Source organism: Epinephelus moara, chromosome 10, assembly GCF_006386435.1.
Source record: "Epinephelus moara isolate mb chromosome 10, YSFRI_EMoa_1.0, whole genome shotgun sequence".
Lineage (NCBI taxonomy): Eukaryota > Metazoa > Chordata > Actinopteri > Perciformes > Serranidae > Epinephelus > Epinephelus moara.
The window spans coordinates 19,678,855-19,703,816 of NC_065515.1; the positions used below are offsets into that span (position 1 = coordinate 19,678,855).

The 24,962-nt window shown below is 42.7% G+C and overlaps 1 protein-coding gene across 15 annotated transcripts in view; it reads left to right on the top strand.

The window, feature by feature from the left end:
* The window catches only part of adgrl2a (adhesion G protein-coupled receptor L2a), a 242,152-nt gene extending 217,512 nt beyond the window's left edge, over positions 1–24,640 (top strand). For 2 of the 15 annotated variants that reach the window (XM_050054607.1, XM_050054606.1), the window contains 16 exons: positions 30–215; positions 1,697–1,735; positions 3,745–3,928; positions 4,661–4,783; positions 5,243–5,448; positions 6,100–6,273; positions 7,803–8,012; positions 8,756–8,976; positions 9,613–9,679; positions 13,606–13,697; positions 16,208–16,376; positions 16,590–16,718; positions 17,481–17,577; positions 19,253–19,381; positions 20,101–20,118; positions 22,026–24,640. In XM_050054607.1, coding sequence (XP_049910564.1) covers positions 30–215; positions 1,697–1,735; positions 3,745–3,928; positions 4,661–4,783; positions 5,243–5,448; positions 6,100–6,273; positions 7,803–8,012; positions 8,756–8,976; positions 9,613–9,679; positions 13,606–13,697; positions 16,208–16,376; positions 16,590–16,718; positions 17,481–17,577; positions 19,253–19,381; positions 20,101–20,118; positions 22,026–22,873 — 2,892 coding nt within the window. In that variant the 3' untranslated portion in view covers positions 22,874–24,640. Of the gene's footprint in view, positions 1–29; positions 216–1,696; positions 1,736–3,744; positions 3,929–4,660; positions 4,784–5,242; positions 5,449–6,099; positions 6,274–7,802; positions 8,013–8,755; positions 8,977–9,612; positions 9,680–13,605; positions 13,698–16,207; positions 16,377–16,589; positions 16,719–17,480; positions 17,578–19,252; positions 19,382–20,100; positions 20,153–21,352; positions 21,406–22,025 lie in introns of all 15 variants that reach the window. The other 13 variants (XM_050054615.1, XM_050054616.1, XM_050054618.1 and 10 more) reach the window with 13 other exon arrangements.
* The last annotated feature ends 322 nt before the right edge of the window (positions 24,641–24,962 follow it).

The window sequence follows — 24,962 nt, forward strand, 5'->3', positions numbered from 1 at the left end:
TGAACATTATTCACTCTCTCCCCCCGCAGATCCGCAGCGGTGAAAATGCAGCTAACTTGGCCAACGAGTTAGCCAAGCACACCAAAGGCCCCATCTTTGCCGGGGACGTCAGCTCCTCGGTACGCCTGATGGAGCAGCTGGTGGACATCCTGGATGCTCAGCTGCAGGAGCTCAGACCCAGCGAGAAGGATTCTGCAGGGCGGAGCTTCAACAAGGTGATCTAGCAGAAAAAGTCTTGCAACACTTAGTGCACCATATTTAATTTACTGAGACATTTTCTTAACAATCCTATCTTGCTTTATAACTCTTCATCGGCTAGGTTTACATGCACGCTAATATTCGACTGTTATTTCAGATATGACAATATGCTGAATTTGATGCAGGTTATTTGATACAGGTCAGATCAGTGTTTCCCAAATGGTCCAGCCACGGGGTTCAGATTTCTCCTTAGTCATTAGTTCAAGGTCAACACAGTTTATATATTCAGCGTCAAAAGTGCTGTGCCAGAAATTCACTGTACTTAAAAATAAAGTGTGTTTCTTTTCCCAAACTTGACACATTTGCAAATCACCTTCAGTCCATTCAGAATGGACCTGCGATCCAGTTTTGCAGTGCAACCCACCAGTTGGGAACCACTGGGTTAGATATTCCTAATTAGGCCTTTTTCCAAAGTTAGCATTTTCCGATTAAGACGTGGGATATGCTGGTATTATTCTGGTTTTAGTAGCATTCTTTGGACATGTATGAAGCCCAATATGCATCTCAGTTGGGGTTTTGACCGCAGTTTTTGAAACACTGCTCTTGTCTGTTTATAGTTAGGTCTGTGTGTTGTCATGGATACGTTGAAATCAAACCGACTAGCCAACAGTTTGCAAGACTGTGGGGTTGCGATGCATGCCCAAAAGTAAAGCCTACTTTTAAACAACAAGTCCACCACTGGTATAAAACATCCAATTTGATGCAAAGGTGCAAAGTGGCAGCTACAGCTGTTCCACTATTTTCACATGATAAACGACATGTTAGGGCACGTTAATCGGAGTATGCATGGCTGCATGTAAACTGAAGTATTAGTGAAATATTCAAAAAATAAACAGCCTAGTAGGAATATTGTCTCCTTTTTTTTGGAAAAAGGGCCAAAAACTGAATATTTTGTTCATGTAGCCGTTTTCACTGACAAGTTAATAATGTCAGATGCACAGGGGATTACAGTGTCCTCCCAAAAAATGCAGTAACATGAACAGTCTTTGTAATGTTTGTCACATGCATCCTGCCTTTCTTTCTCTTTCTCTTCAAGTCCAGGAATGCTGTGAGACAGACGAGACAAAAACAAAAAGCAGCTGTGTTATGTTAGACTCTGACATGTAGCAGAGATCTGTATTCATGGCAGTGCTCGTTCATTTGTGGCTATAATTTGGCTTCGCCCAGCGTGAAACTTATATGATGTGTCATAATGTGTGTTGGAGAAGAGAATACAGCATGTCATAAATGTGAGCTGAAGCACTTTAACACTTTGACCGGCAGGTAAGCAAGTCAGCTGCACATGAGTCACCAGGCGACGGGGAGTGGCTGGATCAGTCATTCAGTCATTGCTCTGTTTACTGACCACTCAGTCAGGGCCTTTACTCAAGCTCATGAACTTGTGCAAATCATGTGTCTCTATTTTTTATCTGTTCTTTTTCTTTTCTTAATAAAAAAGCTTCAAAAGCGAGAAAGGACATGCAGGGCATACATGAAGGTACTGAAGCAATGCTTCTGCCCACTTTGCTTGCTGCCGTCCTCTCCTCTATTCCTGTGCTACTGTTTAAGTTCAGCAGCATGTCCCCTCTGCACTGTCATGTACTCCCTCCTCCCCGTGCTTCCTGCTTTTTTTGAGTAATTGCCTTACACACAGACACTATCGTACCCAAAGTGCTTCCTAAAGTCAAAGAGAAGTCATCTCCAATTTCCGAGGTGGCTTCTTTACATAGATGTGTCTCTGTGTTTTTTCTCCCTTTATGCGTTGACAGCGGTGGTGTATTTTGTTTTTCATTCTGTTTTTTCCCTATTGTATGATTTCTAAGTGTTTACTCAAGATTGCACGTCTGTGATGCATAACACCACAACTCAAACAAACATATTGCTCTTACATCCCTCTCATTATTCATTTGCTAAAGGATTTCTCTGCTTTGTTACTTTTTTTATTTATTTATTTTTTTTGCTTCTATACCAGAGCTCTTTTCAGTATAAAACCCTCCTGAATATTGCATCAAACACAGTTCACTTGTGTTTTATTCAAATCCTTTTTCTTTTTTCAAGGACCATCACCTGACCTCTCACCGCATGTTAAGTAAAAATTGTGGCGCTTGTTTCACAAGGACATAGGTTTTAGGTCAAAGAAGGCATTTGTTTCATAAATTAAAGGTGCAAATCTTCAGCTCTATCTGGTTAATAGGGTTAGCCGGGTCAAACCATTTTTTCCTTTTCCTTGAATGATATCAGGTTGAATTCATACATCAAAGTATTTTGGTCATATATATCCCTCAACCATTAGGGAGATCAGTGTCCTCCACCTGCCACCAAAGTCACCCCCCTCAATCCAAATCTCTCCTTCGGGAGGGTATTAAAATGGATCGAGCTAATTAGCCAGTCAACGGCCGCGCGCTCGTAAAAAGAGAGGAGGAAAAGGGAAAAAAAATACATATATGTAGTCGATCCACGTCCTCAAATATGTCAAATCATTATTTGTTGTTGTTTTTTTTATTATTGTCACAACATCCAGATTTGAAGTCAGGGGAAGCGACAGCGTTAGAGAGGTTATGTCGCAGTAAATGATAGCAGTTATGCGACTAATGACAGCATGAGACGATCTGGGACGGAGATCGTTGAGTCAGCAGTATCTGACATCTGCCAAGCTTGACGCAACATCACTATAGCTGCCCCCCAACCTTTCCAGCAGCCGTCGCTGGCATTGATTACCTGATTAGACATATTGATTTGATTATTTCCTGAAGAAAACTCAGCGCTGTCTGGATCCCACACCCAATTTATCCGCTGACTGTCCTGAGCTGCTCAGGTGGCAGAAAGTGTGAGGCTGGAAAAATGTTTACATGACAGATACAGTTCGGTTAAACTATTTAACAGTTGATATTTTGTTTTGTTTTCGTGCACATTTTGTGGCCCTTTTTTAGTCATTTATTGAACAGAAAAAGATTTGAACTTGAGTACAAGTTGACTTCAGGTCAGAAGCGAAAGAAAAATAAAGTTTCTTTACGTCAAACGCTGGACTTTGTAATTAGAGAATTTTAATCGCGGACGGCCTTTGGCACTTTGACTTTAATCAGGCCATCTCCAAATATCCTGCTATTGGATAGACCCGATAAGCTCAATACTCTGTGACCCTAAGTGTCTGCCCCGATGCAGCGTCCTTGAAAAAGAAACTGCATCCGCACCATCTCCAGTGATGCTCCTCTTCTTCCCCCCTCTTCGGTTTCTCCTTTATGATCAATACAGTAGCAAAAATTATTTCTATTTCTTTAAGTGTCTGTAATTAATCAGTCTTGTCGTATACACAGCCAAAAAAAATAACCAGTTTTTTCCCCTTCACGTTCATTTTAATCCTCACAGATGTGATGCTTCGGCTCAGCACTTCATCCATCTCAGTGTCTGCATGTCACTGCTTATGCTTGCAAACATATTCACTGTGTTCTGACTTACTCAAGTACCCTTTTTGTTTTTGTTTGTACTTGTTCGTCTGCTCTGACACAGGCCATCGTGGACACGGTAGATAACCTCCTGCGACCGGAGGCCTTGAAGTCCTGGCAAGACATGAACAGCACAGAGCAAACGCACGCAGCCACCATGTTACTAGATACGCTGGAGGAAGGGGCCTTCGTCCTCGCCGACAACCTCATGGAACCTGCCATCGTCAAAGTCCCTGCAGACAATATAAGTAAGTAAAGCAAGAGTTTGTGGTAAGCAAGTGACGGAGAGCTCTTGATTGATGCGAGCTCAGTTAATTTGATTACTTTCAATTCATTGAGAGGGTAACTCTCGTGATAGGAAAACAAGGCCGCCACATAAAAAAGGACTTTGTTTTCATAATAAGCGTTTAAACCTCGGGGGAAAAGAAAAACAACGCATATTAGGTTTAACGAGTCGCTTACTGACAAAGTGATGAATATCAGACAATTAAATAGACTGGATTCTCTGATTGCGCACGCTTAGTTTATAAATGTATGCGTCTAGACCTTGTAACTCTATACATTAATGTGAACATTAGCCTGCTGTGGAGTCAGAAAAAAGTACATTGTTTATCCACAGCCTCCTCCTCCTCCTCTCATTTTCCTCTGCTGTTAGACCATATAAGGAAGGCTGCTTTCCCCCTCTGCAGTGTTGTTTTATTCATATCAGTAAGAGTCTCGCTGGGATGGAATGATCATTTTGTGATTGACGTTTTTATTGTGCGGCTTACTGTCACAGAGATGTAGTATTTGAGTTGTTGATATGTCCTTTGGTCTGTGCTGGGATTGTGTGGAAATGTCAGGAAGAAAGCTTTTGCATCAGTATTCTACACTGTTTCGTTTTTATGCCCTTGTCTCGAAGTCAAACGCTCAGTAATGACCGGTATCACTATCTCTTGTCCTTTCACCTTCCGTCTCTAACCCCTTTCTGCACCGGGCAGTCCTGGATGTGTATGTGCTCAGCACTGACGGCCAGGTCCAGGATTTTAAATTTCCACAATCCAGCAAGGGCGGCATCTCGATCCAGCTGTCGGCCAACACGGTCAAGCTCAACAGTCGGAATGGTAAGCTCTCTGAAACATACCAAAAGAAAAGAAAAGAAAAACTTGCTCAAGATTTTGCTTACTCGAAGAGAAATGAAGTGCTTGTTCTGTGTGTGTGTGTGTGTGTGTGTTTGACTTTTGCTCCCATTCTTGTTTCTGTTAAAAGGTGAAGAGTCTGTATTAGTGTAGAAGCACAACAAAGGACTTTATCTCAAAAACTCCAAGCCCAGTGCTGAAAAATGAGGCCACTTTAAAAGCTTTCTGTCTCTATCTCGCACTCATCTTTCACTCATTCTTGCAGTTCTTTTGTTGAATATTTTAAATGGAATTACACTGGAATAAATTGGACTGTTTAAATATTTTTTAGCCCTCTTTTATGTCACCGCAGCTTTTTCTTTCACACATTGTCTAAATTGTTCTGGAAGCTTGATTTTTCTCTCTCATCCTCTGATGTCTGTCTACGTCTTTCTCTTTCTACAGGAGTTGCCAAGCTGGTTTTTGTGCTCTACAAAAATCTGGGCCAGTTCCTCAGTGCAGAAAACGCCACCATTAAGATGGCCAACGAGGCTTACGGCCGCAACGTGTCGGTGGCCGTCAACTCTGACATCATCGCCGCCTCAATCAACAAAGAGTCCAGCCGTGTATTCATTAACGACCCGGTGATTTTTACCCTGGAGCACATTGATGTGAGTCTCCCTGCTGGAGTGAATGGAGAGGTCATATTAAAAAACACCAGGAGGGAACATCCAGAGTAGACAGAGATCTGCAATTTGAATTGTAAATGTCTGGCTAGGTCAGTCGGCAGTTTATTTAAGTCATTGAACATCAAATTAAAGGAGTCTTTAGAACCTAAGTGAATTCTTAATGAAAACTAATTCTTTAATCAACATTGGGATATAAATGATACCCATTTTCTTTTATAGTGGGGGAAATTAACTCCTAGATTAGCCGTACAATCTAGGATGAAATTACTGGAGCACCAATTATCTTTCGTCTTTTAAAGTTGTCACTAGAGTTCCCAGAGGGCCATGCGTGACTCCATTCTTTATCAGAGAAATTGTGCAATTCCAAAGACATGCCGTCAAACAATTATGCCTCTCTGTTATTAAGGCCTCATATACCCAACTATGCTTCGGTTGATTTGGCAAGCATGTGCCAAATGAGATACAACATATGAATTGCTTCATAAGAGCTGTGAAGTGAAAAATCCTCATCCGTATCAGTGCAGAAAAATACTTTGTATGAGTAGGGGGTAAATGGCCTCTGTGTTCTACATGTACTTCAATTTCAGGCAGTCAATTATTTGGACACTTAACCATATCTCTTGTTATCTGCAGATGGAGCACTACTTCAACTCCAATTGCTCCTTCTGGAATTACTCTGAGAGGAGTATGATGGGCTACTGGTCCACCCAAGGCTGCAAACTCCTGGACTCCAATAAAACACACACCACCTGCTCCTGCAGCCATCTCACCAACTTTGCCATCCTCATGGCACACCGTGAAATCTCAGTATGTCACGTCCACCTCTGACTAATTTTTCTTCCAAACTCACCTGTAGTTTTACGACTTCTTCCTATTTTATAAGCAAACCCAAATCCCCGACTATTCTCGTGTTTAGATTTAAATAGCAATCTTACAAGACTACAGTTATCACAGCGAGGTTCAGAAAGCAGAGACGTGCCTACTGTTGACGCAGTGTGTGTTGCAGTCACTCTGCTGCTTTCTTCATTAGCGGGTTCATTTTGTAAAACACACATTGCATTCTCCACCTCAGCAAACTAACGGCATTGCCTAAGAATTACAAAAGCCTTACGAACCATGTACTCGTATGAAAAGGTCCAACAGGAATCCTGTATACACTTTATTAAAATGTGTAGACTTAAAGGGACAGTTCATCCTAAAATTAAAAATACATATTTTTCCTCTTACCTGTAGCGCTATTCATGAATCTGGATTGTTGTGGTGTGAGTTGCCGAGTGCTGGAGATATCAGCCGTAGAAATGTCTGCTGCCTTCTTTCTAATATCATGGAACTAGATGGCACTCACACTTTCCAGGAATCATGACCCAGTTACTCAAGATAATCCACAGACCTTGTTCTGGGATATTTCATGTAGGGACTATTTTCTTTCTACCAAACTACACCTGCCAACTGCATCACCATGCAGAAGGCAGAGTGCATCTACTCATGGACGAGAAGCTTGTGCCCGTTACAGCGCGAAATATAAACATTAATGACGTCCTGCTCGGGTGTAGTTGGGTAGAAAGAAAATAGTTTCCACATGAAACTTGTTCACAACAAAGTCTGTGGATTATCTTGAGTATCAAATGATGATTTCTGTAAAAAGATATTGAGTTTGTCAAATGTATTTCTGGGCACTTTGAGCACCACAATCAAAGTGCCGTCTAGTTTCATTATATCAGAGAGAAGACGGACGTCTCTACGGCCGGTATCTCCACAACTCGGCAACTCACACCAAAACAATCTACATAAATGAATTGCCCTACAGGTCAGAGGCAAAGGATGTATTTTTGACTCTGCGGTGAACTGTGCCCTCAAAGTATCATTTTTCTTGATAAATTTAATGAAGCACTGTCTACTTGTGACCCTGTGTCCCAGATAATGGCCTCAGTATGAACATTAGCTTTAACCTGTTCAGCCAAACAGAATTCTTTGCTTGTCAGGTTGTTTGATTTGGAGAATTTTTAAAGGTTTGAAAGTATCCAGTACTCCTCAAGAACATAAAATAAAAAAGTTAAGTAAACATAAGTTTGTTTAATCATCTCGTGGCCCCCTCTGATATTTCTTGGGACCCTTTCGGGGGCTCAAGTTAGTCCCAATAGTAGTAGAAAAGCAGTTTTGTGGCTTTGGGATTATTTTAATGTTACATAAATTTGGTAATGGCGATGGCCAATATTACTTTCCCCAGTGTTTCTTAATCACTCATTCAATGTGATATATAAAGGAGGATCACTGCTTTTAATTAGGTCGCATGGTTTGAGACATAAAATTCCTAATTGATCTTTTACTTCTTCCAGGTTAACGACAGAGTGCACGAGCTGCTTCTGACCGTCATCACCCGCGTTGGGATTGTGGTGTCCCTCGTCTGCCTCATCATCAGCATCTTCACCTTCTGCTTCTTCCGGGGCCTGCAGAGCGATCGCAACACCATCCACAAGAACTTGTGCATCAATCTCTTCATCGCAGAGTTAATATTCCTAATTGGTATCGATATGACGGAACCCAGGGTAAGCTGGAACGATTGCACCCTATTGATTTGGTTTTGATTCATTCTCTCTCACTTTATCTCCTTCCAGCCCCCAAAATAAAACAAAAGACCCCTTCAGAGTGAAATGGATGAGACGTTAAGCATTGTTTGTTTCTAACCTTCTCTGCTTGTCCCCGACATGACACGAGTGGGACAGCACCATTAATATAGATTACTAAGGGGCCATGTCTTCCACTTGACAGGTCTTTTTTCCTCTTTCACTTACAGCCACCGTTGCCACGGCTGATCCTGCATCCATACCGTTTTTTTATCTTTCTTTCACCTACATTTTCTCCAGAAGCATAAAGAGCGTTTTTCTGCTTACAGCTGGGAATCAAAGCTTCCGATGCTGAGCTGTGTGATTAAATCTACTAACTCTAACCTTACAATACAAACCGTATTTAAATCTCCACAGTGCTATTGGAAACCTGTGCATAGTCTGAGCCCATGTGGTAAATGAATATTCATTACTTTTTTCATCAATTTCAGTGAATGGGTGAGGAAGCAGCGGTGTCTTTTCAGTGGGTTTTAATAAAAGATAGGCTATATGATATACAATTTTCAATAAAGAAAGTGCTGTGGAGATTCCTCTTGTCATGTTTAAATCATTTCTGTACGACAAGTTAATCTCTTCCTATTTCACAGAAACTGTGACCACATGTTTTTTTCTTCTTGATTCTTTGATTCTTGTTTTCTTTAATTGTCTAAATCATTCTGACTCAGATTGGATGCGCCATCATCGCGGGGATCCTCCACTTCTTCTTCCTGGCTTCCTTCTCCTGGATGTGTCTTGAGGGAGTTCAGCTGTACCTCATGCTGGTGGAGGTCTTTGAGAGCGAATACTCGCGGAAGAAGTACTACTATGTGTCCGGTTACCTCTTTCCTGCCATTGTGGTCGGCGTCTCCGCAGCCATCGACTACAGGAGTTACGGGACCAAGAAAGCGTGAGTGCAGCTTTCTGAGCAAATCCTTGGAAATGCAGAGCAGACACGCTGGATGCTACACTGTGTGGGCTTACCTGCTGTGACTGTATGTGGCAGCTTTTGAAACGAAATCTACTCATCATTTCTGCCAGGGCTTTATGTGCATCCCTGGAGACTACACCAAAACATTTGAGCTCCTTTTGCCAGGGATGGGCAGCTGTTCAATTTTTTATGTCATTTGAAAGTGGCTGACAGACTCAACACTGTGGTTTCAGGGGGGCCGCAGCTACATTAATGCCTTTCTGCTTAAAGACCCTCCTGTGACCTCTTGTTTGTAAATGCTCTCTTAAAGAGAAGAGCACTGTGCCGAAAAAGCCTTTTACGTAGATTAATGGCCGTATCTCAGCTAAGACCCGGCTAAGAGGGGCTACTTGGGGTCTTCCCTCTGTTTTGTGCAACTGTATTAATGTTCAACCTGTGAAAGGAGCGTTTGAAAGTGCTCCAAGTTAAATATTACACACTCAATGTCATCTGGCCAAGTAAGCAAAAATTAATTTCTTTCCATTAATTTTTGGCCGCAGGAACACGAAGACAATTCTTATATTGTGTCAGCAGTGTGCGCTGCCCTGAGCTGAAGTGTGTGTTTCTTTGTCACAGGTGCTGGCTAAGTGTGGACAATCATTTCATATGGAGTTTTATAGGACCTGTCACCTTTATCATCATGGTAAGCTGTTTTATTTTTCTTTGAATACCGCGACTGACAGAGTGAGGAGGAAGGGACTGAGAGGGTGAGATGAAAAGAGATGAAGGGGAGAGATAAAGGAAGCGAGATGGTTGAACTGAAGGAAAAAGTCAGCAGGATTTTTTGCTCCTTGGTGATGACAGGTTAATTTTGTGCCAAAGACAGATTTCGAGGCATCCGACAATTCTCTCCGCCTCTTACCGCCCGACAAGGATCGGGATTTGTTAGTGTACTTTGACCACGCTTTTTACGCAATTCCCATGAAGTCTCGCATTACGGACGTCACCTAACGGCCTTCAAGTTACACTTTATATAGTAAAGGAACAAAAAAAGATAAAAATATACAGCACATACTTTAAGACGGCACTGTTCGGTTTTATAGTTTCTTTTTTTTCCTCCTCTGCATCAGCCTCTTTGTGTGTTTGTCTGCCTACAGTAAATAGCACATGACAGTGTTGGGGAGAAGAAGAAAAAGCAAAGGCACCTCTCTGTTTGGTCAAGGACCGTCAGGGGTGAAGGACACATAGCATATCATAATGACATATGTCCCATTGAGCCATGCAATTATTTACTGGTCATGACATTATTATCTCCCGCTCCATCAGAGAGGCTCAGAAGAATGAGACCTCAGGGAGTCTTCCCTCCTTGCACAAAAAAAAAAAAGAAATAGCAGGTGGTATTCCTCAGATATATCCTCTCAGCCCACCGCACCATGTATTGCTTTGCCCTCATGCACACCAAGGGATGAGGAAGCTTGCTGTGCAGGGAGGACGGGCGGTATTTGTTCAGCACTGTGTTCATTATCCAGCATAATGGTTGGTACTGTATCTACAGATACAGTGACCTCTGTTGAACATCAAACTGACACTGAAAATATACTGGAGAGAGGGGGTACCCATGTCAAATTCCAGCAAGTCTCCGCACACCAATGGCAGACCGCTGGCAGCTTTCACTGTAAACATATATAGTGTAGCTCTTTGTCCGTGTGAATACAGAAAAGATAAAAGGCGAATCTGCTCACTGGACTGCATTTCACAGTTTCCTTAAAAAGAGACGTTGCCACTCCGTGTAGCATTTAAAAACACTGGAGGAAGTGCACAGACATGGCGAAGGTCTGTGCTGGATTGAAACGCCTTTGAGTAAATGGTGAAATTCCTCTTTTGTTTTTTCCTCTCAGCGCCCGCTGTGAATGTGTGAGCTTATAATTGAGGGAAAGCTAACATTGTATTAAAACAAACATACATTTCTCCCTGTCTCAGCAAATGCTCTGTCAGCCACACAGGAATATGTTTCCTTTCCCCAAATTGGGCCCTCATTGTTTTCCAATCGCGTGTTGCTTCCATAATGATTTGCATGAAAAATGCATCTGCAGTGGAAATGATGATCAGGATCCCGGTGGTGATGACCGGAGAGATAGAATCATGACCCTGTGAGGAGCTAATGTATTGTAGCAGAGCGAATGTGTGACAGGAATGAGGTTTTTGCAGCACTGGCTCAGGCATCGCGCACCGCTCCTCTGATTCGGTGCAACAATTGACTCAAAAAGACAAAGTACTGTGGAAAGGGGCATCTCAGGGGAGCATGCAGGAGCAAGGTTTGTCTACACCATCCGTGACCCTGGTTTCTCTACAAATTGGCTTTGTCCTTGTCAATGAGGGAGAGGGAGAGGAGGAGAAAAGGCACACGAGCATGAGAAAAGGAGAGAAAACAGAACTGCTCTGGCTCATGTCTTGGATTCCCACCCGCCACTAAAGCCATGTTCGTGCCAAATAACATTGGTTTTGACCTAGGGTGGTCATGCTTTCTTTTTTCTCATCCTTTTATTTCTTCTCCCCTTTTTCTTGCTCTTCCTGTTTTGTTTTTTTTATTTTTGCTCTTGGCTGCAACAGGCCCTAAATACTGACTGAAAACAAAAGCTGGTGGAAGGCATTTAGATCCTTGTTCTTTGGCAGAGGTTGCCCTGTCTCTGGGCACAGGGGGTATTAGCTCCATGAAAGGGGAACATGGAAGTAATGAGTGGTGGGGGGAGCCATTAGTATGCTTGAGATAGCTTCAGCACAAGGCCTCTTGGATCATGACACGTCGGGAGCAGTTCTTATCATCTGGACAGCTCCATCTGCACCTTTAATATTTTATCCCGAGCAGTTCATTTGGAGTTCAGTGTGTACACACACAGTCCACTTTGGTAAAAGAAAAAAAAAAAAAAAGCTTTCTCCTCAGTCCCAGTGTGGCGAGGTGCTTCTGCATGGCTTGCAGTGATGATTCAGAGACAGAGTGAAGGATAGAAGCAAGGCAGCTTCGCTCTAGCAACGGGGATCCCCCAGGAAGGGCTGTGAGAGCATGTCAGTGGGGGTGGGAACATGTGCCGTGCTGCTAGGTTACTTTAAAGTACTGTGTCCCTCTCCTCTGTCTCATTGGATCCATGTCACCACTCCAGGCTGTGTGAAAGGGTTTTTCAAAAGTCCTCGCCCTCCTGTCCCTCCTCCCCTCCCCCCACTGTCTGACTCATGCAGGCGGCTGATAGAAATAATGGCTGATAGCTGCGAAACAAAACATAGTTTCAGTGCCGTCTGTGATATAAAAGAAGGTTCACGATTCAGGATCTTTTTCTCTCTCTCTCTCTCTCTCTCTCTCTCTCCATCCATCCCTCTCCTTTTTACTGCCTGGGTTATTGTGAGCGGCTCCGTGAGTTGATTGCATGTGGAGGGGTGATGTATTGATCACAGGCAGTCTTTTGATAGCAGCGTGCACCAGAACACGGACAATTTCTGTTCAAGAGTGAATGGCCATGGTCTGAGTCCAGCTCGCAAAGGTCATTCATTTGTTTCATGCCCTCATACTGGCAATGCATCTCCATTTTTCTCCTGCCAATGTTTTGCCGTTCTAAAGATAAGATAACACTGAAATGCACTGCTTGTATAAGGCTCACCTGGAAAAAAAATAAGCCTTTGTAACTGCAGATGTGTTCATTTGTATGTTGGTTTTTTGTGCCACTCACATGCCACCGATACAGCAGCTGCTATATTTTTGGGGGTTTCTGATCCTTTGATATGCACTATTGGTGGTACAAATTTCAATTTCTATATTCCTTGACATTATTTATACATGCCTGGCTTGCAGTACAAAACACAGTCTGGTTCCTGTGCTGCGAGAGCATGTACATGCTGTGTCAGGGACTAGTTTGCCCCAGAATAAATGTTTTTGAAGTAAATTATTTGGAGCGGCTCCTCGCTGGCCCATCCAGCCTTTGTGTCTCTAAATCACGGTATTGATTTTTAAGGTACCGAATAAATGCGCTCAGAAACACAGCACATAGTATCCTTGTCTCAACCTGATATGTGCCACTGGCTCCCTTAAGATTTAATACATTAAAACAAGCAAGCAAACACCATCTCCCCTCTCCCCTTCTCCCTCACCTCTTTCTTTCTCTCTCTTTTCATCTGTCCACACACAAGAATCGAACAAAATATACCATGTTCCCTCAAGCCTTTTGTAGCTGCTTACACCTTATAATATTTCACTATGTGCATAAAATGATATGCAGTTGTTTTGTACAACAAGAGGGTCTCTTATTTCTCCTGCTACTTTTCACTCCCTTCTGACTTTACCAGACTGCTGCTGTGTGCCTGTTTCTTCCTTTTCTTTTTTTCTCCTGCACTGTGATGGATTTTAATGCATTTCCATGCTCTTATTGATATAGAATGACACTAAATTTGGCGCCAGCCGGCCCGTCTGAGCCCGGCTGGAACGATAGATGTTTATTGGATTAGTCTGTGGACATGCAGAGATTTGAAGGCTCTCCTCTTTTAATACTTATAGACAAATTAACAGTTTTTTTTCCCTCTGTCTGCTTTATCTTGCGTCATACATCTTCATGTATTAACACTGCCATTACTCTCTTTTGACAGCTCAATCTCATCTTCCTGGTCATCACAATGTACAAAATGGTGAAGCACTCCACCACCCTGAAACCAGACTCTAGCCGACTGGAGAATATAAAGTAAGTAAAGGGTCATACGCTGAACCCCCGCATTCTCCTGCTTATCAGCAATTTAACCATGGTGCTATTCTGCCACTACCCCCAGGAAAACTAAGGCTCTTTTACTCTTAAGGTAATGATTTTTTTGTTTTGCTTTTTTGGCTTAATAATGATGTTTCATGGGAACATGCATTACCTCCCCCACCTCTAAGCCAAAGTTCAGCACTGGACTAGCGAGTGACATTAGAATACATTCCTTTTTGTTTTCCAGTCTGAAATCATCCACATCTGATGGAGCTTTTACTAGAGGATGTTTTGAGTCACAGATTTCAAATGTTACACACTTTTTTTTAATGAGACTTTTGGCACGACTCAGCTGTCATGATGACTACACAGACTTTGTGAGTCGTCTCTTTCGTCCTTTGTTGTTTTGCTCCAAGCCACTAGCCACAGAATTGTACTGGCATGATACACACACACACACACACACATCACTCCACGGCTGCAGCTTAACTATGCGCTGATAGCTCCGCGAGGGTGGGGTACAGTGGAACAGCTACCATGTGTGTGTTTGCCGCTGGAACATGTCAAACTTTTTTTTTTTTATAGATCCCAGCATCTAATCCCAGAAAAGAGAAAACATTCCTTCCCCTACACAACCGCCACCACCACCCGACCACCACCCCACCCCTCCATCCCCTTCAAGTTTATGCTTTGTGTGTCGCCTCGACATTTATGATGTGTTTTGCTTTGGGAGGCAAAATAATGTTTGTATCTGAAGCACTAATTGTTTTGTTTAGGTTTTTTTGCACGTCTGTGAAAAACAATATTTATTGCTGTTTACTGCAGGCTGAATTTCGGGCCCTCTTCCACTCGGGGTGATATGGTTTTGTCTCAGCCCCGTGTCAGTTTGCACCATTATGTTACGTATATCAACCTCCACCACTGTGAGCAGGAGCAGCGGTGTTGCTATTTTCATCCAGTGTTTGTTATTTTTCATTTTTCCTTAATGAATGTGTGCAACATTACAGCACTGTGGTGAAACTGCAATCACGGGGAGCAGTCGGAAAAGACGCTTATTTAGACTTTTCCGTTTATTTAAGAAAGACTACTCCCCCATCAAGGAGACCACAACAGAACAAACCTACTGAACATGGCTGCACTCAACATTGTGCACATTTGTACTTGGATGTTAGAAACAATTTCTCTTAAGCTTGATTATACCGCAGAAATATATTGTGTATTAATAGCTGTTTCCTTGTGGTCCGTTTCTTTTTATGTGCCAAAGTTTGCTCTGCAAGTCAGTTTAGCAGCAGTGTCATTGCATGTTGCATGTGAAGGCAAAGTTAACGCACACCCTGTCCTCTCTCTTCTCCCATCACTCTCCTCCTCTCTCTGTCCTGCGATCCGCACCAGTAATTATCGCGTTTGTGACGGCTACTATAATACAGATTTGCCTGGGTAAGCTTTTCCTATATACCTCAGATAATTTTCACCCACACAACACCACCCACGCATACAGTAGCATAAATGCAAATCCAACCACAGACGATGTGCTCTGACCAAATGCTGTACACAGACTTTCATAATTGAATCATCAACAGTAAAACATACAACTCTCAGTTCTTGTTAGACCCTTAATTTCATTGCCTCTCGTGAATTCCCTTGGATCAAAGTTGACGATATCATACTCAAATGCCGACTAACCCACGCTGTTATGCGCTCTGATCTAATTGTGTTTCTCTCTTCCTGCTTATCATGCTCTCTAGCTATGAAGATAATAAACGGTTTATCAAGTAAGGACATGTTGCCCAGAAGTCTCCTCCTCAGCTTGTAGTTTATCCTCTCTCCTCGTTTATTCTTGCTTTCTTTTCCTGCCTTTCGCCGCTCCATCCTCTCCCAAACTGCAGCCTCAAAGCTACTCATCCACTGTCCTTGTGACTGTTCACTTCCACCGTGTCCATCATCTTGAAATCCAGTGTTGTTGTTGTTGTGTGTTTGAGCGCTGAACTGTGACCGCTGCTGGTGTCTGAAGGCTCCACAGGACCTTCACACACAAGGCGGGGAATCTCCTTTTTTCCTTGAACTCTTTCCACATCTGCCTAGTTCTCCAGCTCTGATAACACACTCACTAGATAAATATTTAGTGTATGATAATATCAAACGCTTTCTTACCTTATTTTTAAACACACTGTGCTTACTGATTCTGCTCCTCTGTATGTTCTAACACATCAGAAGTTATTTACTGTAAACCAGATCAAGGTTTTGCTTCCTTCTTGTCTCTTTGACGACAGGAACTGCATTGGAGTTTGGGCTGAGAATGTGTGTGGATGGAGGGGTGGGGACAGTGGGGAAAGGCATAGGTGTCGTTTGTCATCTTATCGTTTTCCTCTCACCTGGTTTACAGCTTTTTTCCTAGTTTTCCATAGTTATGGTGATTGCAAACCCCACTCATCATCCTCTCGGATCACTACACGCCTCTCATACTGGTTTCCTCCTCTGCTTGTGTTTGTGTTTTTGCCGCCCTTCAGATCCTGGGTCATGGGTGCCTTTGCTTTGCTGTGTCTGCTGGGTCTCACGTGGTCCTTCGGCCTCTTCTTCATCAACGAGGCCTCGATTGTCATGGCATACCTCTTCACCATATTCAACACCTTCCAAGGAATGTTTATCTTCATCTTCCACTGCCTTCTCCAGAAAAAAGTAAGTTTCTCGTCACGTGCACAAAGACGCTGATATTTCTCTCAAGGTGAAACCTTCCTGAATATGAACAGACCTTTGCACCAGAATGCAGAATTGGCAGAGCACCACGTGCTGATATAAAGAACAAACACGGCTTGCTTCAAGATCTCGGCTAAGTCATATGCAAAGTCAACAATGTACTGTAGGTAAACACTCGGCTGTTTGCTCACGCAGGTCCGCAAAGAGTACAGCAAGTGCTTCCGCCACACGTACTGCTGCGGCGGGCTGCCAACTGAGAGCTCACACGGTTCTGCAAAGACTTCCACCACACGGACCAGCGCACGCTACTCCTCTGGTACACAGGTAGACCAGCAGCTTCATACAGTCAAAGACTCAACAAAGAAGGACACAGTGTCTCCTGCACACACACACTCCCCCCCATACTGCTCATTTACATCGTTGTGAACCCCAAAGTTTAAACAATTGCTCATGAAAATGTACCTGTCATCGTGAGCATGACCAAAAAAAATATGCACATCATGCATTTTAGCTTCAGAGCTGTAGATCAAGAGACACAAACATTATGCCACATTTTACAAGCAGCATCTGCTGTACTGCATGAGTACCTCTCTTCTGTTCTGCCCCCTTTAGCACTTGCTTTTATCTTTTTTCTCACTAACGTCATGTGCATGGGAAATAGTAGTGCACTGTTTAAAGAGCATTGCAAGCACATTTTACTGTGGGGAAAGCCAAAATTGCAACAGCAAAAAAAAACCATTTGCTTTATCCCTTTCTTATTAAAGGCTAATGGTCCTTATTAGACAGTACCTCCAGATGTACCGTGCACCATAGAGAAACATCCCTATTATGCTTTAACCTCCAGCCTTGTTCACGGCACTTGTGACTGGAGCTGAAGTCGTTCAAAAGTTGACTTGCATTAATTAGCCTTCAAAGACACATGCAGGGGAAGTGAGCATTAGTGCTGCCCTTGCCTCACTGCATACTACTATGCATGTGAGTCATGGTAGAGTCACTAGTATGTACATAGACGATAAATGTAAGTTGATCTGAAAGGTGAGCGGGCTTGTTTAGAGTCCTAATGACTGTCCCTTGTTGACCTGACAGAGTCGTATCAGGAGAATGTGGAATGACACCGTAAGAAAGCAATCTGAGTCCTCCTTTATCTCAGGTGACATCAACAGCACCTCCACCCTTAACCAAGGTCAGTTCACACCTCATTTCTCTCCGCATGCACACCTATGCACACATTTCATCATCCAGCTAAAAATACCTCCTTCAAGTACCAATGATCTCACGCTGCCGTGGAGGATCCTAATCTTAATAAATGCCTTCAGCTTGAAAAGACAGAGCAGTTTGGCAAAAAAATAAAAAAGATGTAGTCCTTTAGTCTAGCCTGTTCTGCCAACGAAGGATTACAAAAATCCGTCCTCAAATACTCTGTGCGCTGTCATTCTGGCCGCTTACGTCAGTCTCAAATTGGGGCACGGCTAGAGGAGCGTTTTTTCATTTAAGTGCTGGCTGTCCAAAGTTCATACCCAGGCTCAGGGGGAAACATAGACAAAACTAAAAACAGGAAGGAGAAAAAAAAAGAAGTTTTATTTCAGGAAAATCTTAACACGCAGAGAGAGGCCATTTGTTGCCTGGCATGTAAGGTGACCTCTGTTACTTTACAGGGGGATTTATGAGGAAGGGAGAAAAAAAAAAACTGTCATTTATTATTTAGCTTGAGCACAAATATGATGATGAGAAGATGATGTTCAACTCTGGCTGACCTGGAGTGCTTAGTGTGTTGTTAGGCTTTCTGCTGCCTCTGAAATGGCTTTCCAAGCATGCAAGGGAAAAGAGGGTTTTACACCGAGGCGGTTTAACTTCACTCCCTCCTCTACCCTCCTCTGACTCCTGTCGCTGCCGCTCTTTTTCCTTCCCTTCCTCTTTTTTTGCTATCACTTCCAACAAGGTAAAACATTACACCCAGGGCTGTGAAGCACATTTCGACTCGCCGATACATCTGTAACAATATAGAAGTAGGACTTTTTTTTCTCCTACAGTACAGTTTCCTGGAGATGTTAATGTAAAGGTTGGATATTGATCACTCCGGGGTGCAGTAGCCTAGTTACCCTGGAGAGTCAGTGCACTAAAGGAGGGCTCTATCTCCTGGAAGCACTTCCCTGTCATTAAAAACATCCCTGGAGACTTCCCAACATGACAGATGGCATTTAACACAGGTGATAAATGGCAGTGGAAATACCTCAGATCCTTAAAACACACGGCGAGCTGGGGAGGAAAAACTGAAAGTAACGTGAGGTTTGGAAGGAAATGGCCAAATTTGAGTCTAAATAAAGATTTTGATACAAGAACTTGGAAGGATTCTGCTCTGTGTCTTTGGGGAGATTTTTTATTTGGACCTGGTTCAAACAGGAAAACCTTTGCCCAAGGTTTGAGCTATTTTTGAAAAACGATATTTTATTATCTCAAAATAATAAGGAAATACGACTTATAAAAACGCAGCATTGAGCACAACGGGTTGACAATTGCTTTATAAACGCATGGGTTACAAATGACCCACGACACACATCAGAAATTAACTTGAAAGTTTAAAAATCGTGTTCAATGTGAGGAAGGCTGCAAAAGTTGAATCTTTCTTGGCACACGCAGAAGTACTTCTCCCTGGTTGCTCCTCAAACTTTAATCTGCATTCTCAACTTCAAAATAAACACCCTAGTTTCAGATTCTGGCAGACACCCTGGGTGACACCACACGCCTCGAAAAGACAAACTTGCTGAAAATTTCCTTCATTTCTTTTCTGCCATGAAACTTTCAATCACTTGTCGGCTGACTGCGCCAAACTTAACTCCTCTTCTGTCTCGCCACTCCAGGAATGACCGGGAATTATCTACTAACAAATCCTCTTCTTCGACCACAAGGCACTAACAACCCTTATAACACCTTACTGGCCGAGACAGTCGTATGTAACACCCCCACGGCTCCAGTGTTTAACTCGCCAGGTGTGCTTACTTAATACTTTCACCTGCATTCAGGCTCTTCTTCTCTTCTTTGCCTCCTCTCTGTCTCTCCCTCTTTGTCTTTTTTAGTTGAGTATACAGCAAGCCAAATGAAAAGCAGGATGTTCTGCAGTATCGCCTTTCTGTCTGAATCATTGTCTCCCAAGTACTCGATACAGTGCGTGCTGTGTGCGCACATGTTTTCATGCGCGGGGAGATTTCTGTGGCTCGTCTCGACCCACCCTCCGCGCTCTCATGTTTCTCTTATCCAAACTCTGAATGGGACATAATGATTAAGATGGGAAGGAGATACTGCGTGTTCTGCCTTGAGATAATGTAAACAGTGGTGTAGACGTGAAGCTGTAGTATAAACCGCATGGTTATTAAGATTTATGCTCCTGAATTTGTCAGGTGATTTGTTATTTTTTGTGTGTTTTAGAGGGAGCTTTCCCCTTAAAACGTGTTAAAGTGCAAGCAAATTCTGTGCTGCTTAACGCAGATCGACTTAATGCAGCTTTTGCATTAAGTTATCTGTGTATAGATGTATTTGGTTACAGCTGATACGCATAAAAACTCTATAAAAATCACTATATCTCAACTGCACATGGCATTTAAGCATATCACTGTAAAGATTGTGCTGCAATTATGTGTGCTATTCTATTTTGAAACTGAAATGGCATCTTCTGTCATGTTTTGTGCTTCTCCCCTGTGCTTCCCTCTAGTGACCTACAGAGAGACAAGTATGGGAGTAAAACTTAACTTTGCCTATCAAATGTAAATTTTTTTCAGCATGCTTATTATAAACAACCAAAACCCTGGCACAATCACTTGGTTTACTTTTAGGCCATTAACACACACTCAGTGAGCAAGTGGTTCACAAAATTATCCACCCCAAATTCAACCCTAATCTGAAAAAGACAAATACAAGATTTATCCAGTCATTGGAAATAATCTTCCAGATCTGACAGCTTTATCGCACACGCCCATGACTCTGCTTCTCTCTCTTCTGCTTAATTTGTGATTTTAACCGACCAAAAATGTGTTGCTTTTTTTTCTGGCAGAAAGGAGCATTGTTAAGAAAGGTTTCGTTTTCTTTAGTTCTTTTCTTTTCTCCCAAAATGTCTGTCCTCCTGTGGCATTCGGCAGTCTCAGTGTCCAGAAGTATTCCCCTCACACCTCTCCAGACAACACCTGTCTGGACACTAAATTGCCTCCTAGCAGGCACAAACACATGGATGTCATGGCAGCAGCTGTTTAATTTTCCCCTTATATTATTTTTTTTCACACAACTTCTCTTGTCATTTCCCCCTAATTCCCAACAGGCTCTGTTAAAACCTTTAACATGCCTCCTACATCGACGATCACTCCCCTTTATTTCGGACAAACACAAACGTTGCTGTGAAACATCTCATTAGTCTCCAGCGTAATTTATTACATTTGTTGTTCTACGAGGAGGCATGTTAGCCACAGCAGAGCACATTTTTCCTTTATCTCCTCTCTCAATCATGGCATAGCCAATATTTATCCTTTTTTCTGCTGCTTTCCATGACCTCCATGCTTTGAGAAATTCCTAACATGACTGCGTCTGACCTCTGCAGCGGCTGTGTTATTCTTGAGCTGTTCTGCTAGTGACCAGGGTCTCACTGGGAACTGTCACTGTGACGGATGCCAAGTGCTGGGCTGCGGGCAAGCTCTGACCTTTGCCAGCTTTGGGTACACAAGCTGCCAACTAATGGACAGAAAGTGTACCAACACAAGCACAAAAAAAGAAGAAAAAAAAAAAGCATCTACAAAAAGTAGCTGTTGGCTAATTCCTAAAAGTAAAAAGCTATTTAATGCTTGTTTGTTTTCTTTGCTGAACCCTTGCTCTTGCTAAGTTGCAGTTAAGACTTTTACTTTACGTTTTGTTGTTCTTTTGAGTGATTCTTCTTCTTCATGTTACAATAAATCATTTTACTTTCTTTTGTACATCAGCTGCTCTTAGACCAGATAGCCTGAGCAGACAGACATGATGTGAGTTGTCCAAAGTGAGTCTTTTCACCTGCTGTGTGTGGTGATGGTGGAGTGCTGCTTGTGGGCTCCCCTTGTAGTGAGAACAAAGATGGCTGTCCCATGTTGATACATGACTACTTCCCCTTCTCTGTCCATGTCATCTTTTCCCATCTCTGTCCTTTTCTTTCCCTCGGCACATCCAACCTATTAGTTGCTAGAAAACCTCTAAGTGTTGTAGCTTGCCCGTTTGTGGCTTCATACTTGTGGACATCTACTTTTGCCCGGTGTGTTGTGATGGTGATTACTGTTGCAGTTTGTTTCTTAATGTTGTTTGGGATCTTTTTCATTGCTTTGTCACGTTAGTGGCAGACTAAAACGCACAGCGCTCTGCTTATTATAAAGCCATTCTTTAAAAGTCAAATATGTGAGAAAGTAAAATGATTTCTCATCGCAGATAATGCATGCGTACATATATATATATATATATTGTATGTTAAGGATTGTGCCTAACTAACGGATTTACGGCATGGCTTAATTTGACTTGAGTTCTCTATGTGAAACTGCATCCTAAACAGCATTAAAGTTCTGTTCCTTCATTTAAAGGTCACTGGTGTTGACTAATGTAAACTCCCCTCACATGTCCTTCTCTTTGCAGGGCACTCACTGAACAATGTGGTGAGGGATACAAGTGCAATGGATACTCTACCGCTAAATGGTAACTTTAACAATAGCTACTCGCTCCGCAATGGGGACTTTGGCGACAGTGTGCAGGTAGTAGACTGCGGCCTCAGTCTGGACGATGCTGCCTTCGAGAAAATGATCATCTCCGAGCTAGTACACAACAACCTGCGTGCCTGTAACAAAAGCCACCATCAGCAACAGCAGCAGCACCACAGTTTACATCACCCGCCCCACCACCAGCCGCCCCCGCAGTACCACCATCACCACCACACGGAGCGGGCTCCGCCCAAGGTGACGGTGGTAGGCGGCAGCAGCAGCGAAGATGACGCTATCGTAGCCGACTCTTCGTCTTTGGTGCACGTGGGCGACACGGTGGGCCTTGAGCTGCACCATCAGCAGGAGCTGGAGGCGCCGCTCATCCCCCAGCGGACTCACTCGCTTCTGTACGCGCCCCAGAAGAAGGTGAGGACCGATGGGGGAGTTGAGACCTTTGTCAGCCAGCTGACACCCACCAACCCTGACGATAGTCTGCAGTCCCCAAACAGAGACTCCTTGTACACTAGTATGCCTAATCTGAGGGACTCTCCGTTACCCGAGAGCAGCCCTGACGTGGTGGAGGACCTGTCCCCCTGCAAGGGGAGCGAGAATGAGGACGTTTACTACAAGAGCATGCCTAACTTAGGGGCTGGCCACCAGCTCCAAGCCTATTACCAGATAGGCCGAGGGGGCAGTGATGGTTACATTATTCCTATCACTAAAGATGGCTGCATCCCCGAGGGCGACGTACGGGAAGGACAGATGCAGTTAGTGACAAGCCTTTAAATGTATTTAAATCATCCCCAAGCCTCCTCCTGCCCCTTTGCAGCTCTGACCTCTTGGAGGACACACTAGTGAAGGGAAAGGGAGTGTTTGTTTTATTTTTGAAGAGAGCCTAGAAGCCCCGTCATACACACTAGCCATTTACAAACCCTCCTCCGCCAGCTGCATTGCCATCTCCTCCCCGCCCAAACATGCCACTCTTCCTTCCTTCCCTGCAGACCAACAGACTTGGTGCACCGCGATGGCAGTGCGGAGTTTTAATGAGACTGTACATAAAATGCAGAGTCAGATTTCAATTTTAAGAGACAAGCCAACCATGTATTTAAATGTGCTGCTGCTGTTGAATAATTGAGAAAAATTTAAGGTACGAAAATTTAAAAAAAAGACCAAAAAAAAAAAAAAAAAAAAAAGAAACATTACTGGCTACATCATATCAGCAATTTCCTGGTTGAAAGGTTGTACATACACTCCCCAACATCCTCGTTGAAGCCTGTTTTTTTATTGTAAACAAAACAAACACCCCTGGACCAGGACGTGGACTCTGTTTGTACAATGTTCCTGATCAGACTGTTAGAAAAGGAATATAAGGTCCTGGCTGCCCAGAGTCGCTCTCTGTCACCATGAAGTTTGGATTGTATAACCACTAGCAATCAAGCCCCTGGCCTTATATTTTCTCAACTGTACATTGAACTGTTGTCAAGGAAAATGGCTAAAATATATATTTTGTTGTATTGCTAGTGTAAAATAAAAAATCATGGGAAACCGTAAATATGAAGAAACCTTTTAATTGCAAAATTTAACATTTGAGAGACTATTGTGTAGAAGTTGCACATATGTTATACGGTGTGTTTATGGTTCCAACACTTCATTCATGGTAGTATGTTTGAACGTAAAGGCTTATGAAAAGAAAGGAGGATTCAACAAATTACAAAGATGCATTATCACTTTTTTTCACTTGTGAACAGTGTTTTTTGCTTAATGAGTTCCATTGATATCGCCCATTGAGATATGTTTATTTGATTTTGCCAAAGTGGCATTAATTACTTCAGTAGGATGGGAATGCAAAAACCCAGTTAAAGTGATTTATGCATTGCACTTTTTTTTTTTTTGTGTAACTCTGAATGAAATAGATCTTTTTAAACAGTCGTGGCAAAGCGACGGGCGAGCGCAACTGAAATGAAATTTTGACAATAAAGTTTCTATCATAAATGTAGTTCTTCCGCCTGGGTTTGGACATTTTATTTATTAAAATCTTTCCAAAAGATACATGGGAAATGTGTGAATATTTTCCAGCACTGGTATACATGCTGTACTGTAGCTCATGTTTTTTATGTAAACATGTTACCAAGGGGCTCATCACTTAAGACTGATGTAAAGTTCAACACTTGTATAACAAATAAAATAAATGTGAGATTTTTTGTCAAATGCCAGTTGCTTTTTAATGCTTTGTGTTTTTGGTACTATTTGAGAAAACAGGTTTTAATTATTTTGCTATGGACAAAATACACTTTTGACTCAGGTTATAAGTAAGTCCCGAGCACCTTGAAGAGAAAAATTGGTGAATTTGTGTTCTGGGGGATTTATTTGCTTTTTTTGTTCTGCTTTTTCTTCAATCACTGCAGAGTAGAGAAAGCTCATTTCACCGTATGTGTTAGAGAAGCCAAATCTTTCCATGTGATTCAAAGATGAGAAACTCAGGTAGGAAAATTGCATTGTAAATGTTCCTCTGTGTGGTTGTAACACTAATAAAGGTTCAAAAAATGACACTGGTTCGCAGCATTGTCCACGTAGTATATTATTGAATGAGCACTAGTCCTGGCACCATTAAAAAGTCCGACTGCAGAGGCCTTGTAAGATGTTGGCTTTAATGCCGTTTGGGAGTGGAAACGTGTCCATGGACCTAACAAGGGGTCAATGTTACACTTGGCTGCGGTTGTAGAAATATATTACACATAATATGTCCGAATATGACACGTATTTGCTCTAATTAATGTCTGCTGCTGCTGAAGCCCACAGTCAGTTCCTGTACGCTTTATGCCTCAGGTAATGCTAATTTACGAAGCATTTTAATATAACACCAGTTGAGGCAGAG